Source organism: Chanodichthys erythropterus, chromosome 2, assembly GCF_024489055.1.
Source record: "Chanodichthys erythropterus isolate Z2021 chromosome 2, ASM2448905v1, whole genome shotgun sequence".
Taxonomy (NCBI): Eukaryota; Metazoa; Chordata; class Actinopteri; order Cypriniformes; family Xenocyprididae; genus Chanodichthys; species Chanodichthys erythropterus.
The window spans coordinates 15937320-15952343 of NC_090222.1; the positions used below are offsets into that span (position 1 = coordinate 15937320).

Genomic DNA, 15024 nt, shown 5'->3' on the forward strand with positions numbered 1-15024 from the left:
GTACATCATCAGGGTGGTCTACGCTCCTGCTGCATGTCGCAACTCGCCCGTCATCTCTTGCTATGGAGTCAGTCATCTGAGGTCACTTTGTGCCATTCATGTCCCAGGCATGCTCAACCATGCAGCCTCTGCTTCCGGCGAATGGAGACTGAGATAGATCTGTTCACCTCCCCGGAGACTGCCCACTGCCAGTGGTTCTATTCCCTGACCAGCGGCACGCTTCTGACTCAGAGACAGGGCACCCTCAGGCACCTGCGTCCTGACCTGTGGAAACCCCATGTGTGGTCCTTGGATGGGAAGCAGAAGTTCTAAGTGATCTACCCCAGTCGGTTGTAGACACTATCACTTCCGCTAGAGCTCCTTCTACAAGGAACCTCTATGAAGTGAACCTTCTATGAAGTGGAACCTGTTTGTTGAATGGTGTTCCTCTCACTGAGAGGACCCCGATCATGCTCGATCAGATCTGTGCTCTCCTTCCTGCAAGAGGGCTTGGAGCGAGGTTGTCTCCTTTCACCCTCAAAGTGTATGTTGCCACTATTGCCACACATCATGACGCAGTCGATGGTAAGTCTTTGGGGAAGCATGATCGTCAGGTTCCTGAGGGGGGCGAGCAGACTAAATTTGCCTCGCCCTTCCTCTGTACCCTCTTGGGATCTCTCCCTGGTACTTACATCTCTCTGGGGTCATCCCTTCGAGCCTTTGCAATCAGCTGAGTTAAAAGTACTGTCCCTTAAGACTGTCCTCCTGGTTGCATTGGCCTTGGTGAGGAGGGTATGGGACCTGCATGCATTTTTGGTCAATGAATCGTGCCTGGAATTCGGGCCCACGTTATCACGTTATCCTGAGACCCCAGCCGGGATATGTGCCCAAGGTTCCTACCACTCCCTTCAGAGGTCAGGTAGTGAACCTGCAAGTGCTCACAGACCCAACCCTGGCTTTTGCTCTCACGTGGACAGTACAGATTTAGGACCTCAGATCAGCTCTTTGTCTGTTACGGAGGCCAGCAGAAGGGAAAGGCTGTCTCCAAGCAGAGGATGGCCCACTGGATAGTGGATGCTATCGCCCTGGCATATAAATCCCAGGGCATGCCTTGCCCGATCAGGTTGATAGCCCTCTCCACCAGAGGAGTGGCCTCTTCCTGGGTGTTGGCGCACAGGGCCTCGCTGACAGATATCTGTAGAGCTGCAGGCTGGGTGACAATTAACACATTCGCTAGATTCTATAGCCTTCGTGTAGAGCCTGTATCTTCCGTGTACTCGCTTCCACCAGCCGGTACATGCAAAGAGCCCGATGTGTCGGCTTGCAATGCCATTCCCGCCCCCTGGGCCAGATACGTGCATCCTTTTCTCCATTCAAGTTCCCTGCTTTGCGAACCCTGTCAAGACCCTGAACCCTCCCCTTTTGGCTCAGACATTGCGGAGTGTCTGATGCCAGGCCAAACATCTGTCACCGACGTTGATGTTTGGCTGGGTGCCATCCCGGATAGCAGACCAACCTTGAATCAACGTTGAATCAGTGTTAATGCATTAACTAAATTAACATTGAATCAACATTGATCAACGTTGAATTTTAAGTTGATTTTTCATCAGGTTTGCACTCTGAAATAATGTTATTTCAATGATGAAAAACAGATCAACATGGTTGTAAAATCAATGTTTTTTCAACCTTAATTAAATTACCTATTTAACATTAATGTGAATTAATGTGAAAACAATATCAAATCAATCTTGCTTTATGTACAGCAAGATTCTAATTTCAATCAGAGACAATGTAAGGGCAGCAGTTAATATTGTTTTAATAAACAATTCACAACTTCCTTCAGTTTACATACAAATGTATTCATTTATAACCACACACTTTTTGAACAGGAATTAACATCACATTCAGGAAAAACAAATGGCTGTAAAAATGGCATTTCGTGGTGACTAAAACAAATAGACCTGGGGCCTGTACCATGATGGTAGATGAACAAACTCAGGGTTATAGGATTAGTTTCGAGTTGACAAAACCAAACCACACCAATCCGGCTTTGTTGGTACCATGATGCAGATCATCAACTTTCTCTGTCAACTCAGGCTTTGATCCTGAGTTTGTGGAGCGCGGGCACATGAATCCATGACATCAGTGGCAAACAGCCAATCACATGCCTTGCAACAGAAACTGTCATTCACTTCTCGCGAGAGAGCCAGTGTAATTCAAAACTCTTTCGCTGAAAATGAAGAATTTAAATGCATTTACACTAATAGAAAATACTTGTCTGTGAAAGAAGACAAATAAAAGAAATTATCTTTCTCTATCAGTGCAAGTGAAAGTTGTGAAGTTTGTTGATAATATATAGCGATAGAGACTTAAACATACAAGGTCACATGTAGTAATTTTTAAAGAGTATATATTTACTCCTTATTTAGGCCTATATTACATAATGATCTATATATATTAATATTCATTGAAACTAAGTGCTTAATAACTACTTTTACACTAAATTTGCCTGTGTGTAATGGATTAATAAAAATATAGATCATATAATTATACAAATCATATATAAATTATATTATTATTAAGACAATTTCATCATTAAATATTTGTTTTTACTATATAATGACCTTTAATTTAGAGGAATAGAAACTGGGGGAGTGACTTTATTGCATTGGGTGTGTCAGTGTCACTTAGCTTACGTCTGATTGGTCCAATTTCAGTTTGAGATCTCTAACACAGAACATAACCTGCCCTGGAGCAGGTTAGCCGTGGAGCGTAAGTTACTAAGGCGATGAACACCACTAAAAGCCAAGTTACTTTCATGGTACCTAAAACCCAGGATTGGCGCAAACTAATCTGAAACTTACCTGGTTAGCCAGCTAATCCAGCTTCATGGTACAGGCCCCTGGTTTCACAGACAGAGCTTAGGCTAAGCCAGGATCAGACCTTAGTTCAATTATTTAAGTAGATTTTATAGACATGCCTTAGAAAATTGTTTATCTTGAGACAAAACAATGGCAGTGACATATTTTAAGATATGTTTTCAGTTAAAACAGTTCATACATACAAGTAAGTAGTTAAACTAAACATACATCATTGTTATTATCCACTCGGTCACATATATGAAAGTTTGCATCCATTTAGCCATATGCTTTAAAGTCGGCATGAAATCAGAATCACCCTATTTACTTTGTTAGTGCATATTACTAGTCTTGTGGTAAACAATTAATCCATGCAAGTTATTACACAGAAAAAAAAAAAGTTTGTAACGGTAATCTTTAATCAAAATCTGAAAAGTTACTTCCGGTCTGAAATGAGGTTCCTTCTCTGATAATGTCAATTTGACGGCTTGGGTTGAAAACGCGTAAACAACTAAGAAGAAGCAGTTTAACTCAGCTATACATGAGAAAAGGGAAGAAAAGACTATCACAACTTTCTTTTCATGATGACTGCAATTCAATTGAACGGCAGCTAAAAAAAATGTCTTGTTTTTTTGGTTTTGTTTTTTGTCAGATTCCTAATCATTGCTCCGAGTGTCTTTCATGTTGGTGTGAAAGAACCCATAAGGATTCAGGTGGGGGATGCATTGCTTGGCAAACCTGTGTCCTGTCAGTTAGTAACAGAGAAGCATATTCCCATGTCCACACGGGAGACCATAACAATCAGCAAAAAAGGACAGTTTGAGGAATTGAAGCTTGAGGTAAAACAAATAAATATTTAAATAAATAGATAGACCTAAATTTTCATGTAATTCCAGATCAAGACCAGAAGTTTATTTTCTCAGGATATAGTTATGTATAATAATATACAAAATACTATACAAAATAATTAGTTTGATATGTAGCTGTTAAAATATAATTTTCAAATGTATTGTTGAAGAAAAAATATAAAAACATAATTACATAACTAATTTCTCTGTATTTCCTCTTCAAGATATTTGCAAATAAAGCTTTAAGAATTAAAGGAATCAAAGGAGAGCCTCCTTATCTCAACCTGGCATGTGAAGTTGATGGTCAGAAATGGCAGACACGCATCCTGGTCTCCAAACAGACTGGCTACATCTTTATTCAGACTGACCAACCCATTTACAACCCCACACAGAAAGGTAGAGTAAATACACTTGGAATTTGTTCCCTTTCAAAGGCTACACTCTGGGAACACCTTTTGGAATGACCAGCTGTGAATATGTGTGCAACACATCAATGAAATTGACTAATAGCCTCAGCAGTGACGTCATCGGAATGTGCACACATCAGACGCTATAATTAGATGTGACACAGGTGCATCAGCAGGTCTTCAGACCATACTGTGATTTTGTGTGCTCTGCTCAAGTTAACTCATTTATAAAAAATATACATCACATGTTTTTGTGTCCTTTGTGTCGCTGGGGCAATCTCATCAGTCAGACCGTATACTTGGCTGATAACTGGCTGTATTTAATTCTGAGAAATTAAATAAGTGAAATGTTTATATATACTGTATATACAGTATCAAAGTATCATCACTACAGTATCATCACTTCCCAATGTGTCAGTCCATATGTGCATTTTCCTCATGTACCTCCTTATGGGTGGGATGTGGCCTCAGAAGTGTCTTTCTCCATCTGGACTAGGCATGCTTCAAACAGCTAATGTCTGTCTCCATGGTAAGAACTGTCCATTCCATCCTGACAGGCATGAAGGACTATTCAATGTACATAGGGTATTGTGAAAGTTACAATTGGGCAAGAGCATTTGGTAACGTGCTACAGCTTGCCAGCATTTGGATCACCAACCCCCATTAACAAAGTTCAGTGGTTGTGGTGCTTTCCATTTCCATTTCTGAATATGTCAGTATTGACATAACATTGATTATGACTGTCAGAAATGGAAAGACCCTTGCCACAACCTTGAACTACCCGCTGAATGGCCGGGACACCGCCTTGGCTCCTCAGCACAAACCTGAAACTTAACCCCTTCTTTATTAACCCCTTAAGCCAAAAGTGTACCACCGGTGAAACCAAAAAAATAATAATCATAGTTCCCTTTCGAAATGGAACTCAATTCTGCATTTGAAAACGTTAAGGGGAACGCCTCCGTGTGAACCAATGAAAACAATATCAACTAACGACAGTCCTATTGGCTGGCAACAGCCAATGACATCATCATAGCGCAACCTGGAAGTATATGTGACCCGTCACGGAAACCAGGGACACAAGTCGGCAGCACAACATTCGCGCAAAATGAGAAAGAAACGTTTTTTTTTTTTTTTTTTTAAAATTGGTGATTTTTGTTTTTTTGCAGAATCTGTTAGTTGAGATCACGGAGAAGCCTCTCTGTGTTTGAGATAGCAGTATTGGTATATTTAAAAGCGTACATTTTAAGTTTGAAATCGGCTTGTTTTTAGTTTAGATTCTCTCTTGCAGTAGGGGCGTGTCATTGTCTGTTTGTATTTCCTTACTGGAATCGGATACGCCGGCTTTTGTTTCTTTTGTTATTGCCCCCGCCCTCCAAGGGAAGCGTGGCTACTTAGTATGCAGCACTCTTTAGCTGCGGAAAGTGTCAAATAATTGTACATTTAGAGGCAAACAGACGGTTACATCCACGAAGAAGACCCCGACAAAGAGAAAGTGTGCCTGAACGACTTATTTTTATTGGAGGCAACGAGATCTGCAGAATACGTACACATTTTCTCATGTGTCTATTGTTATTAGCTAGCTCAGGACTGTCGTTTTAATTTAATTAATGTTAGCATCTGCTATTAATTTGAATAACGCTTTAATTGCTTGAAGTGACTGGTGTGAATGACTTAGCCCACGTAAACCTGCCTGTTAGCATTCTTGAATTGAATGTGATGCTAATAATTTTAGCCCTTGGTGGAGAAAGTGCTACTTAATATTCTTAACAAGGATTTACTAATGTAATAGTAAATGTATCAGATTAAATTCCTACTTAAGTAAAAGTATAAAGTATCCGTAGCTGTAAAATGTGCGTTATTAAGTCAAAAGTAAAAGTATGAAGAGTTTAATGTACAGGATTTTTTTAATCCTTTGACTCAAACCAGGTCTAACCACTAACTGAGGTCTAAACCAGGAAAGATAAATTAAAAAATAAATTACTGACATTTACAATGCACATTATCCTTTATTATTAATAGTATGCGGTCCAATTTTTCCTGTTGTGTCTGTCGTTGCTATGCAACCATGCAGCTTTACAGGGGGGAGCTTTACAGGGGGTATAGCTTATCTAAATGAGATGTAAATGAGCCCTATTGTCACTCCCAGCAGGTGAGAACTGCACAAGTTTTAGAGGCATTTTCTCTCTTTAGAGCTTTTTTGAGTGCCTACCTTCAAATGGCCACAACTTCTCCAAATATTATCAGATTTCCATGTGTTGCACACATAGACTGTAAAAAAATATGGACGTAGCATCCGTGACGTCACCCATAGAGTTCTGAACAGCAGTTTTGATGCGTAAATGAGGCCGCGGCCATCTTAGCTGCGTGTCACCACACGTCACTCCCGGATAACTGAAAATGGGCAAAGAGGCGGGGAGGTGGTTTGAGCTGATGTGACTGGTTTCTGAAAGCATGCCCGCCTAGCTCGACGTGACCATGTTAGCAAGCAAAGGGGCTATCTATCTAGATACTTTCTAAATTATTAATGAAGATAAGTTTTATCATCAGAACGTTCTAAAGGTTTACTGTCAATCTATGGTGTTTCTTTAAGATATAGATGCTCCAACACCAGTAGTGTTGGGTGTGCAAATAACAACATGGAAAATCAAATGGGACTTCATACCTTTATAATAGAGATCGCGAGATGAATCCAATCTGTGGCACTTGGGTAAAATATAAATGTCCATTGAAATACAAAAAAAAAAAAACATTTCACATTTCTTCTGAATGATCTGCTCTCTGTCATCGTTCTTCAAGGAAGGATTCAATCTGAGCAGCGATCGTATCTAACAAACAAATGAGCCTGTGTCCAAAGTATATTTTTTTCAAAATAGTGCAGCAGTTTTAGTTATAATATCCAAGCAGTGCTGTCAGAGTTGTATATCCTCCTGGTATTGTCATTGTAGTAAATCTCGCAATCAAAACTTTCAGCCAATGCCACGATCCAACAATGTGTGTTCTGTGTCTCTTCCGCATGCATGCACACAGACACACATCAGTCTCGAATATTATGCAGCAAGCCATATTTTATAATTGTATAAAATAATCGAGAAAAAAAAGCACAAAAACGGCTGAAATGCCAAATTCAGCGGCAGCTGAGGTAACATGACGGCTCACAGACAGCAGCGCACTCTACCTGTCAAAAGTGACCACGCCCTTAATTATGCAGAACTTTTAAGGCTTAATATAATTTAAACGGATAAGTTATAAAAAAAATCACCCCCCTCAGAGTTGTCATGAAGGGCAAAAATAGCAGTATAGACCAAAACCACAATTTGAACCAACTTGTAAACATGTTTTGTTCTGCTATAAACTTGACCAATTTAACATGGGACTATGAGATTCTGCTCTCTTTTGGAGCCTGTCCCTAGCGGCCAGTCAATGAATCGCAGTTTAAGTTACTTCTGTATTGGCTTCACGAGAGAAAGGGGGAGGTTGCCGCTTGGTTACAAATCGTTGGAAAGCTTGGAGACTACACTTTCAGATTCACAGAATCTGTGAATAACTCAAAATGCCCCAGAACCAACTTGTGTCCCTACTTTCCGTGATCGGTCACATATAAGGAGCACCTAAAGAAAAAGTCAGTAACTTTTTTGTCTTCAGGGACTGTTTTGTTTGAAGCGATATCAAACCGTTATTAAGGTAAGAAAATTTATATCTGACAAACATTTCAGGAAGTGTGTGCATCCATGTGTTGACATCTGATCACATACATAACTTACATAACTTATAACGTTGTCTTTTTTGAGAACAAAAGAACATGTACAGGCATTTCTCATGGGATCTGCCTGTTTGTTGTTGTGAGTCTGTTTTACTTGTAAAATGCTCCACTCTCTTCTGGTCTTCTCCTCGAGAGGAGAAGGACCGGCAGCTGCACCTAATGGTTTGGGTCTTACTTTTGCTAAGGTACAGTAGAGAGGAGATCAAGGGGGTTTCAGCTGGAGCTTGTTGAAGGGGTGAAATTCCCTGCGACCTTCGACGGCTGATGGGAAACAGCTGTGTGATTTATGATGATGTGTTGTCTATGCCATCGTTAGATTCAGCAGCAGTTGCTCTTCTTGTTCTAAGCCAAACAAGAGAGCAGGAGATTTGAGGATGAAGATGGTGAGCCTTCTGAATCCTCAAAGCCACTCTGCCCCCACGTATGTAGTGCTGTGTTAGTGCTATGTGGCTATGTGTCATTTGACTGACTGAAAAACATCTTTTCTTTTCTTTTTCCCTTTTTTTTTTTTTTTGGATTCATATCTAAATGTTATGAAATCAGTTATAAATATAGCTGCAAGCAGCAATTCGGGGCCAAGCCCCAGTAGGGGCAGTAGCGCAATACGGAGCAGGAAGAGCAAAAACAGCAGAAATTGAATGTACATGCAAAACATCTGGTTCAGAAGGACAGGTGGAAATGAAATGAAAATCAATAGAAGTTCAGAGAACGAACACGGAATGAACTAAAATACTTGTATCTCATTGAAGAGGAATAAAGATTAGCACAATCCTTATTTGGATAAAAAAGGTATCAAAATGACTCATTACACACAATTGTATAAAGGAACCCCACACAAGATTCGAATCCACGACCTCCGGGTCCAAGGTCCATTTCTCATCTCATTGCACCACTGTGCAAGTGAATGTTTCCACACCTGCCGAAGTTTATTAGTTCATGTGAAAATGAACTCAAAATGAAGAATGCTTATAAAGCTGCACTTTAGATCATTCTGCAGCTCATCATGCTGTAGTGCAATACAGAGCAGGAAGAGGAAAAACAGCAGAAAATGAACAAACATGAAACAGCTGGTTCAGAATTACGGACAAGAATGAACTCAGAATGTACATAAGCTTAGATGAAAATGAACACAGCATGAAACAAAAAGCATTTATTTCTAATCCAAGAGGCAGTAAAGGAATCAAAACACACTATTTTATAAAACCGCTCCACCTGGGATTCGAACCCACTAACTTCGGATACAGGGCTCTTCAGATAGCTGGCTTTACACATTGAGCTACTTGAGGATGCACATTCAACAGACTGTGGAAGAAACCTTTTAGTCTAACAAAGAATTCACAAAAAAAGCATTACTTAGTGCTAACTTAATGCTAATGAAGCTCATGGTTAACTTGATAACTGCAGAGCCACATTAAAGAGAATGACAACTGGTTGGCATGCTAAGCAATTAGCATGCTAAGCTAACTAGCATAAGACAACAAACACAAGCAAGGTCACATTCAGAGATGAATATCTTGGGAATGGTAGCGAATATCAAAAATCCATTCAGTCATTTCTGTGCGGCTCGGTCCAAAGATCACCTGAGCTGATTTTGGACAAAATTGGACAAAAATTGTAGGAGGAGTAGCGAAAAAACTGTTTTCCATTTATTTCAATATGGCGGACAGGTACATTTAAGGAAAATGACAAATGACACATCGTCGGAATCGGCATAAGCCAGGGAATAAAATGACATAAAGCATACACATTTTGGAAAGTGTTTTCAAAAGTTATAAGTGGTTTTGCAATAATCATTACATCTGTGGAACAGTAGGTGGCGCTGTGTTGAAACTTCTCAGGTACCTTCAGGACCTTCTAAAGGTCATACATACCAATTTGTGTGAAGATATGTCAAATTGTTTAAAAGTTATTGCAATTTATGACAAAATTCAAAATGGCAGACACGTGGTTCATCCGATGTTGACGAATTCGATATCCTCGGATTCGGCATGGCACAGGGAATCCATAGACACCAAGATCTTGATTTTCTAATAAAGTGTTCAAAAGTTATTGGCCAAAATAGCCATTTTTCAGATCTCATGACCTGTAGGTGGCGCTGTTCCCAAATTTGGCATGGAACCTCAGATCATGGTCTTGATCAAGTGTACCAATTTTAGTTTTGATTGCTCAAAGTTTGGCCGAGATACAGCCTCTATAGCAATTTTGGGTCAACCTCGTTAACTTCGTGACATCATAACTTTTGAACAAAGATGAATAAAAAAAATCTGTTCAGTCACTTCTGTGCGGCTCAGACCAAAGATCACCTGATCAAAGTTTGGACAAAATTGGACAAATTTTGAAGGAGGAGTAGCGAAAAAATGGAATACTGTACTTTTCAAAATGGCCACTACTGTACTGGGTGGAGACTTAATGTAAGATATTGAATGTGATCAGTATGAAGAGAGGAATCAGTTGTATTGACATTCATTTTTCTGGAACAAAGGGTTCAAAAGTTATAACCTTTACAAAAGTGAATATTTGAATTGGTGGTGGCGCTATAGACTTAGTCCTAGATACTCCAAAGTTGGTCAAATTACTTTTAATTACTATCACTACAAGCATGCCAAATTTGATAATTTTCCTTCTTATGGTTCATTGATTACCATACAGGGGGAAGAAGAATAACTACGAATTTGGACATAAAGGAATTGCATGTGATAGCTTCAGATTAGACCAGTTTTAGGCAGAATGCCTAGAACAGACACAAGTTCTGCATCTTTTCCTGCCACAGTACCTCATGCGGTCTGGGCATGTGTCACACTAAGTTTCGAACCCACGATGCAGAGCATTCGGGATCCGTGGCGTAACACATTGAGCTAATCAGCCATGCAAGTTCATCAGTATGCTAAGCAGAGGTTTCAGTGTGAGAAAGAGTTCACAAAAAAAAAAGCTTCATAGCATGTTAACCATATTAGTATGCAAAGTTATTTAATGCCAACTAAGTTTTGGTTAACCTGTTGACTGAAGACCACATTAGAAAGAATAGCAATAGTTTAGCATGCTAAGCAATTACTGTGCTAAGCTAACTAGTATAAGACAACAAACACAAGCAAGGTCACATTCAGAGATGAATATCTTGGGAATGGTAGCGAATATCAAAAATCCGTTCAGTCATTTCTGTGCGGCTCGGTCCAAAGATCATCTGAGCTGATTTTGGACAAAATTGACCAAAATTTGTAGGAGGAGTAGCGAAAAAACTGTTTTTGATTTAATTCAATATGGCAGACAGGTACATTTAAGGAAAATGACAAATGACACATTGTCGGAATCGGCATAAGCCAGGGAATAAAATGACATAAAGCAGACAAATTTTGGATAATGTTTTCAAAAGTTATAAGCAATTTTGCAAAAAACATATCTGTGGAACACTAGGTGGCGCTGTGCTGAAACTTCTCATGTACCTTCAGGACACTCTGATGGTCATATGTACCAAATTTTGTGATGATATGTCAATTTGTTTAAAAGTTATTGCAATTTATGACAAAATTCAAAATGGCGGACATGCTTTTCATCCGATGTTGACAAATTCAATATCCCCGGATTCGGCATGGCCCAAGGAATCCATAGACACCAAGATCTTGATACTTTCTAATAAAGTGTTCAAAAGTAATTGGCCAAAATAGCCATTTTTCATATCTCATGACCTGTAGGTGGCGCTGTTCCCAAATTCGGCATGGAACCTTAGATCATGGTCTTGATCAAGGGTACCAATTTTTGTTTCGATTGCTCAAAGTTTGGCCGAGATACAGCCTCTATAGCAATTTTCGGGTCAACCTCGTTAACTTCGTGACATCATAACTTTTGAACAAAGATGAATAAAAAAAATCTGTTCAGTCATTTCTGTGCGGCTCAGACCAAAGATCACCTGATCAAAGTCTGGACAAAATTGGACAAATTTTGAAGGAGGAGAAGCGAAAAAAACAAATACTGTACTTTTCAAAATGGCCGCTACTGTAATGGGTGGAGACTTAATGTAAGAAGTTGAATAGCATCAGCATGAAGAGACGAATCAGATGAACTAAATTTAATTTTTCTATGACAAAGAGTTCAAATGTTAAAACCGTTAGAATGTTGAAATTTTGAACTGGTGGTAGCGCTATAGAGTTGGTTCTAGAGAATCCAAATTTGGTCCAATCACTATTCATGAGCATCTCTACAACTGTGCCAAATTTCATCATTTTCTCATGTTCCGTTGATAGGGCTGCCATAGACTCCCATTCGGGAGGAAGAATAATAATAATAAAAGGGAAAACGTACAATTACAATAGGGGCTACAGCCCCTTCGGGGCTTGGCCCCTAAAAATAAAAATTACTTTTTGTCAAAGTTTAGCATTTTTTTTTTTTTTTTTTGTACTGAAAAAAAAAAAAAGTTTTTCAAAAATGTTGATTTTGAGGATGAATTTTGTCCAATTTCGAAGTGGAGTCTCATCATAATGTAACAATATTGAAAAACTTTTTTTTTTTTTCATTACAAAAAATACTAAACTTTGACAAAAAGTAACCTTTATTGTTATAATTGTGATTTCATAATACAGTAGTTAGCATTTTAAGTGGATCAAAAAAGTTAATCAAAGTTGTCCTAAGAAGAAGGTTTTAGGACAACTTTGATGAACATTTTCCAAAAGATAGGCAAAAATCTTACACTAAACCATGTCAAATTATCCATGATATCCCCATCAATGAAATTTAGAAATGTGGGTGTTTTATAAAGTGAATTTTACATATAAAGCTGTTTTTGTATAAAAACCTATTTAAAAAAAACATTTTTTTTCATTTATATACATTTTAAGAATATGATAAATCCTCCAAAAAAAGCACAAACATGGAGTAAAAACATTAATAAACAGAGTAAAATTACATCTGTTTTAAAAAAACAAAACAAGTATTTTGTTACAAAACTGCATTTTGTTGCCTGGGGTCTGTGTAGACCCCGAAGACCCTGAGTGTACATCCCAACGAAGACCGCACAAGGGTTAAAGAGTAAGAAGTATTTTTACTGAGTACAATGCCAGGTGGAAGGTGTGTTCATGCTGAGCTAAACTAGTCAACCTCACTGGATAGTTTGGTTCTCAGATTTGGCTACCTTAGAGCATAGACACTGCCACTAGCTGATGCCCGTGTCATTCTGAAGTCGCAGGTCCTGTTTGGACTTCCTCTAGAGCATGATGGCTTAAGTTGTTATACTGTTGCTTAAAGAGTAAAAAGTATTTTTTACTGAGTACACTGCTTGTTGGAAAGTGTTGAGGTAGACTGTAATATGTGGGCACTCTACAGTCTTTTCTGCTGGTTAAACTTGGTTCATTCTCAGCGAGTTCCATGTTTTTGGGATCTTGCTTATCAGCAAGCAAGCTGTTGTAGGTGTGTGGCCTTCACTGGCCACCCTTTAAGCTTTCCCCCCCTTACATTTGGGTGTTCTTTAAGCAGATTCAGCATGTAGTTTCACATGTTGGCCTTTCGCAAGGCTGCTGTGAGGTATTTCTTCACAATGTAGAATTTACACCATGTTGCAGGCCCCTTCCGGGTTCCTCCATGATTCTGTGCCTACAGTACGGTTTACCTGTTAGGTTGAGCTCTTTACTCCCCTCGTTTGAGGGTTGTCCTGCATAGTACTTAGCTCCCTAAGCTGGTCAGTGGTCAAAGGCCTCTCTGAGGCCTCCCTATTGAGGATCAGCCCCCAGGCTGGTAAATGTACTCCCCTTGTTGGGTTCCTTTAGAGTGCACAGCCTCCTCAGTGCAAATAATCACACGCTGAGTATTTGAAAAGGGAATGAGTTTCGAAAGGGAATGTTTTTTGTTTTTTTCACACCACAAATGCTCACCTCAATAACAGTGACTTCAAACTTTATTTACAATAAAACATAAACATCTATGTACGAAAGAAATACTTAAACTGTATTGTAATAAGTGAAGATACAGAAGAGGATTAGGGCCAAGCAATAAAAAAATAAAACCATCTCGAGATTAAAGTTGTTAAAAGTCGAGAAAAAAGTTGAGATAAAATGTTGAGAATAAAGTAATTAAATTACAAGAAAAAAGTCGTTAGATTATGACAACAAATTCGTAAATTATGAGAAAGTCAAGATAAAATGTTGAGAATAAATTTAATAATTTGTTCTCGTAATTTAACGACTTTTTTCTCATAATTTAACAACTTTTTTCTCGTAATTTAATGACTTTATTCTCAACATTTTATCTCGACTTTTTTCTCGAAATTTAACGAGTTTTTTTCTCTTAATTTAATGAGTTTATTCTCAACATTTTATCTCAACCTTTTTCTCGAAATTTAACCAGTTTATTCTCGAAATTTAACAAATTTAATTTCGAGGTGGTTTTATTTTTTTCATTATTGCTTGGCCGTTATCCTCTTCCATATGAAGATGCTGAGATCTAGACAGATCTGTTGGCGTTTAATGTTCTGTTTAATGTTCTGCTGCTGGTCATTTGACAATGTTTTCATCTATTTAAATAAGGAGATTTTACTTTACTGCCAGTCATTTGACCGTTTTATCATCCAACTGTTTTGTTATTGTATTAATAACAGATTATTTTTGTAATTTTACCTTTGTATGTCATTGAAGAAAAAAGAAAATGCTGTATAAAAATACATCCAAACAGAGCATGGGAAAAGAAAGTGGGCTGCTTACACAAAACCTGCATGGGCCCAAAGGTAGAAAAGTGTGGACTGCTCACAGAGAGCCCCGCAGTGAGCCCAAAGCTGTGGGCCTCACCTGGAGATGTTTGCCGGGTCCCCTCGAGAAGAGAGCCAGACGAGAGCATAGCGTTCTCACTCATAATTGGCATAGGCAGCTCCCTCGAGAACTGATTGTGCATGCTCTTCCCCCAAACAGTAAACGCACAGTTCGTGTGTGTCATCAGGTGTCAAATACCTGGGACATGCATCTATACACTTATGAAAAAGCTTGGCTTTCTCTGTGCATTTCATACTGGCAATGAAAGAGTACAAACAAAACAGTCCCTGAAGATGAATAGAGGATGACATTTTGTCTAGGTGCCCCTTATATACTTGGGCTGTCACCGGTCAATGTGATTGCCATGATTTGATAAGTATTTCAGACTGCGGATCACTCGGAGGCGTTCCCCAATAGTGTTTCGAAATGGAATGTTTTTTTTAG

General features: G+C 38.9%; 1 protein-coding gene across 1 annotated transcript in view; it reads left to right on the forward strand.

Moving 5' to 3' along the window:
• Window positions 1–799: 799 nt before the first annotated feature.
• Window positions 800–15024, forward strand: part of LOC137029164 (uncharacterized) — a 178636-nt gene continuing 164411 nt past the window's right edge. The window contains exons 1-4 of the mRNA XM_067398702.1: window positions 800–898; window positions 957–1252; window positions 3490–3676; window positions 3910–4081. Of these exons, the coding sequence (XP_067254803.1) occupies window positions 800–898; window positions 957–1252; window positions 3490–3676; window positions 3910–4081 (754 nt within the window). The remainder of the gene's footprint in view (window positions 899–956; window positions 1253–3489; window positions 3677–3909; window positions 4082–15024) is intronic.